The 15,982-nt window shown below is 52.1% G+C and overlaps 7 protein-coding genes across 7 annotated transcripts; 4 read left to right on the top strand and 3 right to left on the bottom strand.

Moving 5' to 3' along the window:
- Positions 1-134: 134 nt before the first annotated feature.
- N7533_008955 (uncharacterized protein) lies at positions 135-1,340 on the bottom strand (the record flags this gene model as incomplete). The annotated part of the gene is made up of 1 exon (XM_057105605.1): positions 135-1,340. The coding sequence occupies one exon, from the start codon at positions 1,338-1,340 to the stop codon at positions 135-137; it is 1,206 nt and encodes a 401-aa protein (XP_056957054.1).
- Positions 1,341-2,362: 1,022 nt separating this feature from the next.
- Positions 2,363-3,306, bottom strand: N7533_008954 (uncharacterized protein; the record flags this gene model as incomplete). Its single annotated transcript, XM_057105604.1, has 4 exons — positions 2,363-2,410; positions 2,473-2,579; positions 2,753-3,085; positions 3,213-3,306. 4 exons carry the CDS (start codon positions 3,304-3,306, stop codon positions 2,363-2,365), a joined length of 582 nt encoding a protein of 193 aa, XP_056957053.1.
- A 299-nt stretch (positions 3,307-3,605) lies between these two features.
- On the bottom strand, positions 3,606-5,195 carry N7533_008953 (uncharacterized protein; the record flags this gene model as incomplete). The annotated part of the gene is made up of 1 exon (XM_057105603.1): positions 3,606-5,195. The coding sequence occupies one exon, from the start codon at positions 5,193-5,195 to the stop codon at positions 3,606-3,608; it is 1,590 nt and encodes a 529-aa protein (XP_056957052.1).
- Positions 5,196-6,216: 1,021 nt separating this feature from the next.
- On the top strand, positions 6,217-8,710 carry sip5 (Sip5p; the record flags this gene model as incomplete). Its single annotated transcript, XM_057105602.1, has 4 exons — positions 6,217-6,591; positions 6,657-7,105; positions 7,218-7,742; positions 7,786-8,710. The coding sequence occupies 4 exons, from the start codon at positions 6,217-6,219 to the stop codon at positions 8,708-8,710; spliced, it is 2,274 nt and encodes a 757-aa protein (XP_056957051.1).
- A 1,431-nt stretch (positions 8,711-10,141) lies between these two features.
- N7533_008951 (MFS transporter) lies at positions 10,142-11,994 on the top strand (the record flags this gene model as incomplete). Its single annotated transcript, XM_057105601.1, has 3 exons — positions 10,142-10,652; positions 10,727-10,783; positions 10,853-11,994. The coding sequence occupies 3 exons, from the start codon at positions 10,142-10,144 to the stop codon at positions 11,992-11,994; spliced, it is 1,710 nt and encodes a 569-aa protein (XP_056957050.1).
- Positions 11,995-12,454: 460 nt separating this feature from the next.
- Positions 12,455-14,428, top strand: N7533_008950 (uncharacterized protein; the record flags this gene model as incomplete). Its single annotated transcript, XM_057105600.1, has 1 exon — positions 12,455-14,428. The coding sequence occupies one exon, from the start codon at positions 12,455-12,457 to the stop codon at positions 14,426-14,428; it is 1,974 nt and encodes a 657-aa protein (XP_056957049.1).
- A 61-nt stretch (positions 14,429-14,489) lies between these two features.
- On the top strand, positions 14,490-15,800 carry N7533_008949 (uncharacterized protein; the record flags this gene model as incomplete). Its single annotated transcript, XM_057105599.1, has 1 exon — positions 14,490-15,800. The coding sequence occupies one exon, from the start codon at positions 14,490-14,492 to the stop codon at positions 15,798-15,800; it is 1,311 nt and encodes a 436-aa protein (XP_056957048.1).
- Positions 15,801-15,982: the final 182 nt, after the last annotated feature.

Genomic DNA, 15,982 nt, shown 5'->3' with positions numbered 1-15,982 from the left:
GAGCAAAAAAAAAAAAGAACAGTAAAAAGAAACAGAATCCAGTCCACCACCACTAGTATACAGACAATCCCACGTCCTCGTGGGAAAACAAAATCAGTACCGATTCTCTGTAGAACCTTTCACACAAAAACTCCTTATTCCATCGTCTTTAAGAACACCTTTAAATCCCTCCCCCTCGTCTTCTGCAACCCGCGATAACACCCCTCGCAGACCCTCAACGAACAAAACACACACCGGTGACGAATCTCCTGGTCTTTCTTATGGCACGTCATGCATGGAACAGGGCACCACACATTCTGCGCAATGGGCATGTTCCGATGTTCCTGGAAGCAGGCGAAGTGGACTTTGTTCAGTGGTGCGGCGGGGATGTCGACGACCTCGTGCAGAGCTGGTGGATGGGCTGGGCCCGGTGGGGCGGCTTCGATGGTGGACATTTCTTCTTCTAGAGGGGTACTTGCGCCATCCGGGGTTGGGATGAAGTCTTCCAGTGGTGTTAGGGCGTCGGTTTCTTCGTCTGCTTCTGCGTCTGTCGTTGGCGGGGGTGGGGAGAGAGTGACTGGTGGTGGGGTTGGTGGGAGGCGTTGCTGAACTGGTGGTTGTTGCGACTGTTTGGGGAGATATTGAGATGGAGCTGGTGCTGTCGGTTCTGGAGATCCAGTGCTTTGGGGTCCGACTGGGGGAGTTGGTGGGAGTTGCTGCTGCGCTTGTCGGACCGGTGCCGGTTGCGGCTTGGACAGCTGAGGCGAAGCAGAAGAAGTAGGCTCCGCGTGTCGTAGACCCTGATGAGAATTTGAAGCTTTGATAGTAGCAGGCGACGCAGCTTCCTGCTCTGGCTGGGGCGAAGTTGGAATTTGAGTAGTGACAGTCGTAGTCGAAGCAGCTTGGCGCAGACCTAGAGACGGAGTCGGCGGCAAGGGCTGATCTTTATTTGGCGGGGAAGATGGAGTGATTGGAGACGAAGCCTGTCGAATACCTTGACCCTGAGATGTGGCAGAGGTAGGAGAAGTCTCGTTAGGACGACCTTTAGTGCTTCCGACAGCTCGGCGCGGAGGGACTTTGGAAGTAATAGTCGGCCGCGGCGGGAGTTCCTTCTTGGGACCCTGAGTCTGAGGAGGCACTGGTAGTTGCTTTGTTGGAGGAGGAGCAGGTGCCGGTGCAGGGAAGCCAGAGGAGGGAACTGGCAGGGGAGGAGCGGGTTTCTCTTCCGGAGTAGGGGCGTCGTTGGACTTTGTTCTGTGGAAAGAAAATTGCGATACTGAAGCGGCAGTCCCGGCTTTCATAGCCGTGAGAGATGGGACGCGCAAACCGCGGGGGCGTTTTTCGGAATCGAAGATGGCCATAATGAGCGGCGCAAATAGCCAATGGATTGGTAGGAAAGGTCAAGAGAGCGCAGACCAGTGGGAAGGCGGATAAAAATGAGGGTACCCTAGGCTGCCCTATACTCCGTAGAAGGCGGGCTGAGGGTTTATCGCGGGCGCCACAGCTAGATAAGACGACGATCTAACGATCTGGCGATGGTATGGATCCACGCAGGATGGAAGGATACGAATAAATTTGTGAGAGGTCAGATTGGAATAGAAAATGAAATGAGGGGAGAACTGAAGAAAAGTGAGAGAAAAGAAGAGAGCCCCCCCCCTCTCTCCGGTGTAATCTTAATTCGGGGAACGCAGCAAGTTTTCGTTCGCAGTACCTGAACCAAAGAACCCACTCTCGGATCCAAACTTCTCTAGTCTCACGACCGGATGCCATCGTACTCGGTACTTTGTCTCATACCCAATGATGCATTCATGTAAAATCGGCCGATCCCAGCTCATGGAATCTGACTGGGAATTTGACTTCTCATCATCCCGCCGCGATCAGCCATTGGGCCGGAAGGGGCAATTTGATTGATACGATGCGATGCGGTGGGGTTTCACCTGGCTACTGGCTGCCTCCTTCTCTTATTTAATCTATTTCATCTCTTTCATCGTGTTTCATCTATCCAAGGCCCAGTGGGGGCGATTGGACCCATCAGAAAATTGGCTTGGGAGGAGCGCTAGTGCAAATAGATCGGATAGCGTCCTCCCCCCTGAAACTGAAACCATCCTAGGACCATTGGCGGCCAACCGGGACTTCTGCTCGCTTTATCCTCCGGCATTCCACAGGTGCCCAATGACGCCAATCTCATTGGAGATCTGCTTCTTAGTACGGACTTGCCCGAGAATATCATATCTGATTTCGTCATTGTCTCGTTACTGCTTTTTGAGCTGGAGTTGGTACTCCTTCTACTTTCTACTAAGTATACCGTATAGTGTTACTTTGCAAGCAAGCATTATGTGGAGTACTCCGTACTTCACTGATATACAAATGGCCTCCATTCAACCTATCTATCTTCACTAACAGGCATATACGATCGGCGTTCCCGTGCCGCCTAGTTCATCCAAGTTAGCTGCTAGCCAGCGCAGACGCAGATCAAAAGGCAACCGTTCTTACCTCGAGATATCGCTCAATCCAAGGCTTGCAGAGGGCCCAAGCGAGCAACCCACCAGTCGCAAAGATGAAGATAAAAACAACCGCTTCGTCCTTTCGCGAATCGCGCTCTAGACACATTCAATAGTTAGTCAACTAGCTTCTTCGCAATGCATTTCGCATCTCAACCTCTGCCGATCATTCACTTCGGTACACGGAGTACGGAGTACACCGAACAAGGCAAATAGGCAGAGACTGCGAAGCGATTCGACTCGATTGCACGCGGGGCCAACAATTCACTCACGGAAACATGTAGTAACAACATCATCCTCCTTGGCACCCTTACACGTGGGCAATTCGTAATCGAGGCAGAATTTGCGATTGCAGTCGTTGCAGTTGAGTTGTCGGTATCCGTTCGCTCGTTTGGATAGATCGTGGTCGCCCGGGAGGTCTGTTTGTTGCTCGGACCCGGAGCTGGACCCAGGTACGAAGCTGCTGTCGGTGTCGAGTGCGCTGTCAAATGCGCGCTTGTACAGATTCACCACACTGTCGAGAGGGTCGGAGCCGGATTTCGCGGGGTCAAGGGGGATAATCGTGCTGTTGGAGAAACATGTGCATTTGCAGAAAGATGTCGGTGCTAGATACACAAGAAAGGTTTCTTGTTAGTAGGGTGTCTTCAGGTTTTTGTTCACGGGCATTTAAGGTCTGCGATCGCTGGGGGCCAGCCCCGGCGCGAGTCTCTGCACCTTGGGGTTTCGACTTACTCGATGCTGCTGTGAATGATGTGAGGGAGAGAAGCGCAAGAAGCAGAAGCAGCCAGTGCATTCTGCCACTTTGCGCACTCTGTAGGGGCTGCATCGCGATTATGGTTTTAAGAGATGACGCCAGCTTCGGTCGGTCTCGAGGCGGCTCCCCGTATCGCAGCTATCAGTGAACACGTGACCTTTAGATGATCGACCACCCTGAAGTCGGCTCCGAAGTATAACGACAGCTCTATTTCAAACCAGTGTCTAGATTACACATATGACAATTAATATCGATCTTGTAGTAGAACTAGGTAATGTACCATTATATAGATTATGCTCTATGTACTGTACAACACGGCAATCGCTCCTGGAAATGCTTTTGCTTTTGCTTTTGCTTTATGAATCCCGATATCAAGACTTGCCCTTGATACCCTTCTTACGGTTCTCTCTCTGTCGCTGTTCCTTGGCAGCATCGCGCCGCCTCTTCTTCCAAGCACGATTGTTGTCACCGCGATTCTCCCAGAACCACTTGGTGAACTCGGTTTCTTCCTTGGTATCAAGCTTTGTGCTTCGGGATTTGGAAACGGGAGTATCGATGGCGGCATCGTCTTCCATCTCGTCATCCTCTTCCTCCTCCCAATTCATGCGCCGATTGATCAGGCTGGTGTCAGGGGTGGGAGCTGCGCTTCGAAGGCCACGGTCTTGAAGGTCTCGCTTCGTGAATGGCGTAAATGGTGTTTGCGGTTCGGCTGAGGCCTCGTCCTCTGACTCGATGTCGCCGCCGCCGAAAAAGCTGAAGCCAGCGTTCTTGTCTTCCGCAGGCATATCCTCGGAGTCAGTTGGGGCTGTTCGCTTGAAAAGAGCCTCCAGAGGGTGGACTTCGGTAGGTGTAGGTTCCTCTGCAACTGCTTCTTCTTTGCTTGCGGGTTTCGACTCCGACTTCGAGTACGACTCGGGCTCCGGCTCTGAGTCTGAATCGTCCGAGGTGGGTGGCGTGGCCTTGGCAGCTTTAGTCTCCTTTGCGGGTTCTTCGTCCTTGGAGGCCTCCTCTATGATGGACTCGTCAGACGAGTCATCGGATGAATCATCAGAAGAGTCGTTGTCGCTTTCGCTTTCGCCTTCGGCATCCGAATCCTCGTCAGACGAACCACTGGAAGAAGTCCAATCTTCAGCTTCAATTGGTTCAGGTGAGCTTTCAGGTTTGCTCTTCTTGGCCTTCTTTGGTGCTTTCTCCTTGGTTCCAGGGACTTGACCCGGGCGATAATTGTCCTTGCGACTCTTTTTACTCGCAGCTTCCTTCACAGCCCCTGAAGCATCCACCCATCCCTTCTCCTCATCGAATGCAGTGGAGGGCTTGGTCTCTTCTCCACTGGACCGCAAGAAACTCGGTTGCGTATATGTCTTCTCAAACTCGTGAATGACGGTTTCCCGAGAAGAAGACTTCTTCTTCTTGGCCTTCTTGTCGTCGGCTTCGTTGGCGACGCGGTTCGGCGGAAGGGTTGTTCGGAACAGAAGCTCTGACTTGTCGGTATATTTGGACTTGGGCTGGGGCTTTTCCTTCTTGTCGTCCTTGCTTCGCTTCTTGTCGGACGATCGATGTTTTTCCTTCTTGGAAGATTCCGTCCAGCCTCGCTTCACTTTACGGCCTTCGGCAAGTTCATAGCCCTCGATCACGCCATCTTCCGGCTCGGACTTTTTTGGTTTTTTCTTCTCCGCAGGTGCGTCGGCCTCTTCCTCGTTCCTTTGTCTTTTGGATGGACGGGCAGTCTCGATCTTGAATTTTTTGCCCTTGAGAATCTTGCCGTTCAGCTTCTTTTGGATTTTTTCGGCGTCCATGGTCGGCAAGGTGATATATCCGTAGTCGTTTTCGGGGAATGTGGGAATATGGTGGAAGGAAATGTCGGTGGCAGAGGGTCGGACTGATGGGGGCAGGACCGAGGGGAGGAGATCGGGATTGAGAGGAGTGATATGGAGTCTAGTAGTTGGTGTTGGCTCAACCATGGCAGAGAGGAATCAGATTCTCCCAGAATTTATAGAAGGGGGAGATCCGACTGTTTGTAGCACATGTTCTATATCATGGACTTTTTTTTTTCCTTTGGGACCTCCGCAGAGCGAGAGATACTGCCACCGCCTGCCGGAATGGCTGACAAACGGCAGTCACGGGAGTCATGGGCAGCTGCAGTCCCAACGGAGTTTAGCGGAAGTCAGCACTAAGACCAACACTAACACTAACAGTACGGAGTAGTAACTAGTACTTCTGAAGCATTGGCCCTATGTACGGAGTAACTAGTTGCTCATTTCCCATGTACTCCGTAGCCGGTACTCCGTGATACCTTTACTATTGTTCCCCTCTGCCACAATAGCTCCCCTAGATCAACAACAATGCATGTCATACATCATTCTACACTGCCCTAGATAGGTACTCCATACTCCGTACTATACTGAGTAGCTGCAGCTCATCAGGTCTCGGCTGATGTAATCGAGTAAATGATCTGGTGATGACGAGAGACCAGCACACGACAACCTACATAATATTGAGATAGAGCCAGACCCCGGCCTGTTTCTCGCCTTCTTTACTCCGTAGAGAACAACTAAGGGTCAGAGACACGGGCTCTCAACTTATCCGCCACTTCCGATCCTGGCAGATCTGGTCTCTTTTACTTTTACGTACCCGATTTAGTTTATCCCCATCCCCATTCCCATTCCCATTCCCGTTATCCTTGTCTCCCACTCTTCCCAAGGGTTCCCCAGATCCCATCCCCCGCTTCCCAAACCCTCTTTCCTTCCTCCACCCCTTCCCCTCCCCAACCTATCCGATGTTTCCCCTGCATTTATGCGGTGTTTCTCTTTAGCCTGATCAACATCCCCGCTCCCTCCCCCCCCCAATATCAAAGTATCCACCTTGACCCTCCCCCTTGGGGGCCCTTTTTCTCTCCGCTCCGATCGGAGTTACGCCGCCGCGTGTGCTCTGGGACCTGACGTCGGTTCCAACCCCTCCTTTCATCAACCATCCCATATCGCCATGGGAAACTCCCAAACCAAGGAGTCGCGATCCTCCACACCGCGCCATCGGAGGGAACAATGGTCATCGGGCGCTTCCGATGCCCCCGGCCGTGCTCCATACCAGGGACCTCGGTCGGGCAGAAGCAGTCGTCCTGACTTGTCCCTGCTCGGTATCGGCAGTAGCAGCCATGATCGTGACGTGGCGACCCTCGAGCATCGACGAGAGACCAAACAGGAGCGTGAAGCACGTCGCTTGGAGAAGGAGCGCGTGGCTCGTGTCAAAGAAAGGGAACGCAGCATGAGAGACGAACATGTCGATGGCGGATATCTAGTCACACAGGGTGTCTATGTGGGAACCGAGGACTTCAATAAGGCAGTGGTTCGGCAGTTGATGGTGAGCTTCCGGGGAATCCCCCTCAATCCGCATATGAATTGTGATTCTGACAATCCCGGTCTTAGATCGAGCGCCGACTCGCTCCCTTCTGGAGAGGCTTGAACGACTTCTCTGAATCATGGGCCGAGCATCAGCTAATGGCCGCAGCTCGGGGGATGCCTATCCCTCCAGCGGATGAGATTCCTCCCGAGCTAGAATATACACCTCCCAAGGCGGCCGAGAGGAAAGAGCGGGTTGATATGGCTAGCATCCAACATCTCACCGTTCCCATCACATCCCGCTCGCAGTCCGACAATTCAGACATCTCCCAAACTTCGAATCCTGCCCAATCGCTACCATCGGCCGTATCTCCGATTGCGTCAGGAACATCAGCATCACCTCTCTTCCGCACACGCGCAAAGACTCTAGCAGCTCTCACCACATCGAAACATGGCTCGCAGACCGATCTCACTCCCCGGGAACTACAGCTTCCACGAGATCTTTTCGTCAATGGTCAACCGATCGAAGTCAACCTGTACAAGGACGCAAGCGAATGCCCGATTTGCTTTCTATACTACCCACCTTATTTGAACCGAACGCGATGCTGCGACCAACCCATTTGTTCCGAATGTTTTGTCCAAATTAAGCGGCCGGACCCCCCATATCCCGGAACATGGAGAGCCGGACTCAAACGCCCCCGACGCGGCCAATGACAGTCAAGGAACCGAGCAAGAAGATGGGCAACTTGTCTCTGAGCCCTCTGCCTGCCCCTTCTGTGTTCAGCCAGAATTTGGTGTGACTTACGCTTCGCCTTCATTCCGGCGAGGGCTGACCTATGCAGCCGACGCCAGTGCCCGCCCTTCTCCCAATATCATCTCTCCAGTATCCTCTACCTCTTCCCTCGCATCTGCGACCCTTGCTCCAATACCTGGTCGCCGTCGTGCAACTTCATTATCAACTACGGATCCCACTGTAGTCACAACAGATAGAATCCGTCCAGATTGGGCCCAGAAATTGGCCAATGCTCGAGCACACGCCGCACGTCGTTCTGCGGCTGCAACTGCACTCCATACCGCAGCCTATTTGATGAATTCGGGTTCGGGTAGCGACTCCCGCGGTCTTGGTCTCGGACGAAGGGGTCTTCGAAGAGCCACCCACGGGGACTCCGGCCGGTCCGGATCCCCCGCTCTCAATGCGCTGGCGTTTTTGACTGAGCGACAAGATCGAACACCTCGAGCTCCAGCTCCGGCTCCGGGCCCCGATACCGATTCCAACGAAGAAGGAGCAGGAAATATCGCACCCCCCCCGTGACAGCTCAAGGCGCACCCGAATCGATGATCTTGAAGAAATGATGATGATGGAGGCGATTCGGCTCAGCTTGGCAAGTGAAGAAGATCGACGGAAAAGGGATGAAAAGGAGGTCAGGAAGGAAGCTAAAAGGAGAGAGAAGGAGGCCAAGAAGGCTGATAAGGTGGCTCGTAAGGCCGGCTTATACAGTAACAATACCAGCACTAATGCCAGCAGTGCGGCATTACAAGTCCCTGGAGCCGGAGAGACTTCCCTTGGAAGAGTTGCCAGCAGCTCGTCGTCAACTGGAGAAGAGCCATCCACCACAACAGGCAAGGGCAAGGGCGTTGAAAGGGGGCCTACCTCGGCATCTGACGAGCAAGACGCAACAGTCTCTTCGAGCGATCTATTAGGCACACCTGAGCCATCCAAACAGTCTCATCTCCGACACGTTTCAAGTGCAGCTTCGTCGGTCTCATCTCTCATGGAAACCACTCCAGATGACCGGACCCCTGGCCATGGTACGGCCGATGGTAGCAACACATCTTTGGAACCCATGTTCAACTTCCGCAGTCTAGCCGCTGTCATTGGTGACGAGGAGAAGGGTAATGAGTCGGAGCATGTGGAAGATGCTTCTCACTATCACGGAGAGGGTTCTTCAAGCGCGAACCCCTCATTGCACCAACCCTCGTCCGATACCGGAAACGTTGAGCCGATCGAGCCAACCACTGTTCCCAATCCTCCAGTGGAAGACAAAGAAAAAGAAGGCTCGAAAGATATTTCACCCAAGGAGTTGGAGACCCGCTCGGTTGAAATTACAAACACCCCCACGAACACAGAGACCACTTCATAAAGTTGTACCTGTGCCCTTTCATTTTACCTGTCTCATATTTTCATTTTTCCCTCTCGCTCTCTCAGTTCTTTTTCCTTGGTTGTAGGTTTGTGTGAGTGACACAATGGTCGCATGAAGTCAAATCGATTAGCTGGCGCAGTTGGAAACTGGTAGTGGTTCTCTAGCATTTCTTTTTCTTTTTATTTCGTCTCTTGTCTGCCCGGGGTGTGGTTTGGAGGGTTTTATTTTCTTCTTGTTCTTTCCATTCAGTCTGAGTGTCGGGACTATTCTGTCATCCATAGCATCCAATTTTCAGCCCCGAAATCATTATAGAGACTCTTTCTTTTCTTGATTCGACGCTTTTAAGGTTAGGGTTGGATCAACTTCGTTGGCTTTTTTTTTCCTGTGTCAGCATTGTAGTTGAATTGTAAATTGGTACTTCGTACTCTTCTTAAATTTGATGGGTAGCATGAGGTATCGGATTCTGCTCTTGGGTCTTTGGACTACTTTTACAGTTTTCAAGGGGGCTTGCATCCCGCTAATGTACGAGTAGAATCAAGATCCGGAAATTTCCCGGCCACAATGAACCTATCGCGACGCTGATCTTGTGATCTCTTTCCACGGGATCCCGCAAGGTTCTCATTGGACGGTGGGTGAATAAGAAACCCACCAACGGCCGCTAAGTAAGTACAAATGTGGATAAGCGCGGGGAGGGGCTCAAAATAACCTGACCAGGTCTGAGGGGGCCTATTTGTTTAATTTTCGCCCAAAATTCTGCAATTCATTTGGCATGATCTTCAATTCCGCTCTGAATATAATTTGAATCGCAATATAGGAGTTTTTAAGTTATGATAAGGAAATGCATAAAATCCCGGAGGGTGACACCGAAGTATAAAGCCAAGTGGTCCGAGCTCGATGCAACTTCTAAGCTTTTGTGCCTGAGTCGCCACTGGAAGATTCCATCCAAAGCACCACATGACATGACAGATTTTTTTTTCAACTGCATCGACTGATATGAGGGGGGAATTTAATCTTCGGAATAGCCACATCAGTACTAGTGTATACCCTAATATTAAACAATGCCCTTCTTATAGACTAAATTCAGTCCTAAACAAGGGATATTCACCGGACTCGGTCATGGCCCTTATCGCAAGGCCCTAGCGCCGCTCCCGGTCCAAAACAAAGTTGGGTAACAGAACCCGCCGTAGACTTGACTTATACTTGGGTCACTGCCTTGGCCTTCCTACCCCACTTCTGGATTTTCTTGTTCACTCTCTTCACCAACTCCCATCCCTCTGGTTGCACAACACGTCGAAAACCAACCCAAGTTCTCAATTGCTGTTCTACCCGCTCTATTCTTGTGCACCACGACCGGAGGAGTTTGCAAAACAGATTCGACTCGACCTTTGCAAGGGCAGATTGTCGTAAGGATCAAATTGTTTCTACAGGACGATGGTATTAACACCACAGAAAAGATATCATTCCTCCCACGATGGCTTTCCTACCACTCAACTATTCCTGCTCTGTGAGTCCCCCTCTCCTCCCCATACACCCCGCTCCTCCTATCCATCAAGCCAAGCTAAACACTCTTTCCCAGCAATATGTCGCGTGGCCGAGCCAATCGCCCTAACCTCCATCTTCCCCTACTCCTGGGTGATGGTGAAAGACTTCAACATGGCCAGCGGCGCCGAGGCATCGCTCTACGCAGGAATTCTCATCTCTGCCTTCTCGCTCTCCGAGGCCCTGACGGGTATGTTTTGGGGCAGTCTCTCTGACCGGCTGGGCCGGAAGCCGATTCTACTTTCCGGTTGTTTCGGTACGATGCTCTCATTACTGATGGTGGGGTTTGCGCCTAATTTCTGGGTGGCGCTTGCTGGCCGCGCTTTTGGTGGGGCGCTGAATGGCAATATTGGCGTCATTCAGACTATGGTTGGCGAGTTGGTGAAGAGGCCTGAGCATGAGCGTAGGTTTTGATCTAATCCTAGGAGGAAATTTGGGTTAATAGTTGATTGAGGCCATATGCTGACGTTGTTATAGCTAGGGCGTTTGCTGTTATGCCGTTTGTTTGGTCAATTGGGACTATCCTTGGACCTGGTATGTTGCTAATATCCTCGCCAACTATGACAAAAAATGATTGGCATGATACTTATTCTTTTATAATAGCCATTGGAGGTCTACTTGCCAGACCGGCAGACGGGTTTCCCTCTTTATTTCCCGCTGACGGCTTATTCGGCCGTTTTCCATACCTGCTACCCAACCTCGTCTGCTCTGTTCTTCTATTCTTCAGTATCATTGGAGGCTGGATGTTCCTCCAAGAAACCCATCCCGATATGCAGCCCGGCAACACACACCGATTCTTCGAGCACACATCTGCTGAACAGCCCCTACTAGCCACATCCGGCGCAACCGCTAATGCAGGTGTTGATCTCCGAGCTGAATCATACGGTACTTTTAATAAAGTTCACCTGCACGACGATGAGATTTGGAATGTTCGCTCCGATGGCACGGTGCCCGTTTGGAAGAAGCCCCAGAAGCCGAAAGCTTTCACGTGGCGGGTGATCATGCTCGTCATTGCGCTGACCATCTTCACCTACCACTCCATGACATACGACCACCTTTTACCCATCTTCCTACAAGACAAGGGCCCAGAAGCCCCAATTGCTATCTCTTCTCACTCCCCCTTCAATATTCCCGGTGGCCTGGGCCTTTCAACCCGCACCGTAGGCGTGATTATGTCAACAGACGGCATAATCGCCCTCGTTATCCAAAGTCTCATTTTCCCTGCCCTGGCCGGCTGGCTGGGTATATGGAAACTGTTCGTCGTCGTGACAATCCTGCACCCTATTACCTATCTTATCGTGCCGTTCCTGGTCTTCCTCCCGCAGAACCTCACCTTCATGGGCGTCTATTTTTGCCTAATTGTCCGCAACATTCTGTCCATTATCGACTACCCCGTGCTCCTGATCTTGCTCAAACAAGCCAGTCCCTCGGATTCCGTTCTAGGCAAGATAAATGGTCTGGCTGCGTCTGCCGGAGCGGCTGCCCGTACCGTTGCGCCCCCCGTTGCGGGTTATCTGTACAGCACTGGTGCGGGATTCGGGTGCACGGGTGTGGCTTGGTGGGCGAGCAGCTTAGTCGCTATTCTGGGTGCCGCTCAGCTGTGGTTCATTCAACAGAAGAAGAACTCCACCGCGACCGTCGAGGCTGCGGCTCATTGTCATTATGTGCCTATCCCTGAGCCTCCTAAGGAATCGGTACACATCATTGTGACTGATACCGATATCGCTACGCCGGAAGATGCTTAGCGGTCTCTCTTCCTGCGTAGCGGTTTCGGCTGCATCGGCTTGAATCTGATCTCACTATTCACTGAACATACATCATTCTCCTTTTCAAAAAAAAAAACGGGATGTCTGGTTTACTCAATCTGTTATTCGAGCGTTGATTTGTGCACTCTTATTTTTTTACTAGCCAGATTAGCGATGGGCATTTCGGCGATAGCGATCGCTTCATGGCATTTGTTACTTAGCAACTTAATGGAATTCTTTATGATCAATTACTCCCTGTATACTGTATACTGTATTGCTGCACTGTTAAATTGACCCCACGCCTTCCCACTCGGACGCTATACTTCCCTTCCCAATCGGGGTTAGCTTTGTTTACCTAGCAACGCCTCCACAATCGTCCAGACCCAAACAGAAGAAGACTTTCCTAGCCCATCGCACAGGGTTCTGAATTCTCAGCTCAACACGCACGCCCATCGGCACCATGTCGAATCCTTTATCACCCCTTTCACCCTCCTACCAGAATTCACGAGCCCGGTCTTCTCCCAAGATGGGCTCGTCGCCTTTCGTCACAGAACCCTCGGCCGCAGACGCTATGGTTCCTTCAAGTCCGCTGAAGCAAACCTGGTCCGATCGCAAGACTACACAAAGCCCACGCCCTTCCTACCCGATCGATCTCGACAACGAGAACGAAGAAAACTTCCAGCCTAACGACTTTCACGCGAACAATGACTACCATGACTACCATGACCATGACCATGACCATGACCGCGACGACTTCCGAGAGCCGGATTCAGAACCGGAACCTGCGAGCTCGCCCTTCCGGCCCGATGCCCGCGAAGACACGGTTGATTTCCAAAAATTACACGAATATCAACATCAACAAACGACACCGGCAGCGGCAGTAATGACGCCACGGCATAAATTTCGTCCTGTACAACCGGAGGATCAAGAACCGATGAGTTCTCCCTTCCGACCCGATGCGCAAGACGAAGACGAAAACGAACCCGAGCGCGAAACAGTGGACTTTGACCGATTGCGCAATGCGCACCCTTTATCGCCGGGTCTGGATAAGAGACTTGCGCTCGATGATCCAGCCAGTTCGCCGTTCCGACCTGATGTGCGCGATGGAGATGAGAATGATTCAGTTGACTACCAACAATTGAGAGACGTCGAGCCCTTGTCGCCGGGCCTGGATAAGAAACTCGCGGTGGAGGATCCAGCTAGTTCGCCTTTCCGACCTGATGCGCGCGATGAGACTGTTGATTTTGGGAAATTGCGTGAGATGCAGCGTCTTTCGCCGGATCGGGGAGAACCATTACAACCGGAGAGTTCACCTTTTAGAGCAGATGTGCGGGGAAATGTTGAGATTGATGACTTTGATGAGCAAGAAGAAGAGCTTCGCCCATCTTCACGCGAGTCGATTGGTCGTGTCCAACAATCACCTTCTCCGGCCCCGGCTGGTGCATATGACTCTCCGGTTCAGCTGGACGCGCAAGAAGAAACACAGGTGGACAATATCGAGCGCGAGGAGCTATTTCACGAATCGTCGCAAGAGGAGGTCGAACAGCGCTTGCCAGTTGTGGAACAAAGCTCACCATTGCGACAGGATGTCCATGAGAATTCGAACCAAGCTATTGCCAATTCTGAAGAGCTGCACAAAGTCCCTCGCAAACCAATTGGACGCGTCGAGAACTCCCCTCCGGTTCCAACAGCCACACGCTCCTCGCTATCTAGACAAAGATCCCCCGATATGGCGCTTGAGGTGCAGAAGCTCCGTTCTTCGCGCCCATCACTCCGCACATCGCTTGGGCTCGAAGGGCGGCAATCATTTGCAGCTACGCCTCGTAAGCGATCTTTCGACGAGACACCGCGAGGCCAGGAAGAAGCGCAAGCCCATGAGTCGTGCAAGAAGGGCATGGTTAGCAGGCCTGAAGTACCGGATATTCACGTCGATCTCGATGAAGAATCCAGTGTCATTCATAATGAGAGTCTGTTGTCAATGACAAGCGCTATGCGAGACCAGTCTACGATCGCAAACAGCATGATGGAAGATAGACGCAACGAGGGGATGTCAACGTTTCTCCCAGAGGATGACAACGCTGGTGCGAATGAAAACTCCGCGCTGGGAGATGATTATCCTGACTCGATGGATGAGACTGGCTTAAGTAACTTCTCTGTTTTACCCGACATGACCTCCTTTGCAAAACTCCGAGCCGACTCGCCTCTTAAGTCGATGCGTGGCAGTATCGGACACGGTCAATCTCAGAGAAACGATATGTATCGACAGAGCGCCGGCCCCTCTACCCCGGAACTGCTCGACGATCCTACAACAGGGCGAGTGCCCATCTTGATACCGGATCACCTGCTGGATCGCCCACGCCCCGACATCGACCATCCCGCGATTTGGAGAACTCTCGCGCAGCGCCGAACTTGCTCGATTTTGGCGATTCCGTGAACTTCTTCCCCATCAGTCCGTGCAGCAAGGTGGTCGCTATTCCCCGTCTCGACGCTCGCCGATGAGGCCTATGCGACAGTCTATCCGATCTCCGTCTAAGTTCTCCTCGCTGTTGGACCTAGACTATGAGATGGCACCAGCGCCGACGCCTCGCTCTCTTCCGAGTATCACTCCGCGAGAACTGGAGTCCCTCAAGTCTGGATTTTTGTCGGAAATCTCATCTCTGAAAGCTACCTTGAGCGGCAAAGATGCCGAGGTCGCCAGTTTAAAGACAGCTATTTCAGATGCAGAGCGACGTGTTGGTGAGGCATTGGAGGAAGTCCGTAATGAGGCCGGTCGCAGGGAAGCCCTGGAGATGGAGCAAGCTGAATGGGACCGCCGAGGAAACGAAATGGAAAGTGTCTTGCGTTCAGTTCGGTCTGACCTAGTTGAAGGCGAACGCGAGCGCGAGCGTTTGACCCGGAGAGCCGACGAAGCGGACAAAGGCAAGGAGCAGCTAGAAGGCCGTATTGTGGAACTAGAAAGCCAACTCTCCGCCGCGCGCTCTGCTGTATCTTCAGGATCAAACACCACTTCTAGCTCCCGCCAGGTCTCTCAATCGGCAGAAGCTACTGCTCGGGAAGTGCAGGATGCCGTGGAAAAGGTCGCTCGCGAGCTACACACCCTATACAAGGGTAAGCACGAGACCAAGGTCGCAGCACTGAAAAAGAGCTACGAATCTCGCTGGGAAAAGCGCCTTCGTGAAGTGGAGAAGAAGCTCGCCGCTGCAAATGAAGAACAAAATCGTCTACGTGGTGAACTTGATACTGCTCAAAACGATAACATGGTCGATGCCAACGCCAGCATGATCGCCCGTGAATTCGAGGAGTACGATGCCGAGAAACGGGTCTTTGAGGCTCAGATTGAGGGCCTGCGGCATGAAATAGCTTCTCTGAAAGAAGACAGCGAACGCCTCCGCTCCGATCTCGAATCCGAGCGCGCTGAGAAGGGTGAACTTGTCGCTGCTGTCGACGAATGGCTTGCCATTCAACAGGCTCAGACCCAACCTGAGCCTCCTCAACACCGTGAAGAAATTCGCGAAACTCGCGAGCATTCCGTCTCCTCGGCCGGTGGTTATGGTCATGGGGAAGAATATCTTTCTTCCACTGAGATCCATCCTGCTGCCGACAATACTCGCCGTAGCGTGAGCCGCTCTGGATCAAGCGGTATTCGTCCGCCTGTCACTGGTGAGAAGAGGTCTCGATTCGGGGCGCCGGCTGGCGCTGGCCACTCTCGTGGAAACAGTGGTGGGAAGTCAGGTATTGCGATGTACACCCCTGGTCGGGGTGGAATCATGAGCTCGATTGAGAGGATGGGTCGTGGAGGTGTCTAGTTTGGGTTTTGGTCCAGATGCTGTTCAGGTTGCTTTTGATATTTGAGTATGGATATGAAGGGATTCTTGTTTCGGTTTATGGTTCCTTTTTTTTTCTGGCTCATGTTTCTTTTCTCTTCTTCTTGGTCGTTTCAGTCTTGATTCCCCCCATTCGCCGATGTGATTATCTTTTTCTTTCTGTG

This window comes from Penicillium manginii, assembly GCF_028828005.1.
Source record: "Penicillium manginii strain IBT 31320 chromosome Unknown utg000006l:1.0-4164085.0:1.0-4166146.0, whole genome shotgun sequence".
In the NCBI taxonomy this organism is placed as follows: domain Eukaryota; kingdom Fungi; phylum Ascomycota; class Eurotiomycetes; order Eurotiales; family Aspergillaceae; genus Penicillium; species Penicillium manginii.
The sequence above is the reverse complement of the archived record's forward strand: the minus strand, read 5'-3'. Positions and strand labels throughout refer to the sequence as shown.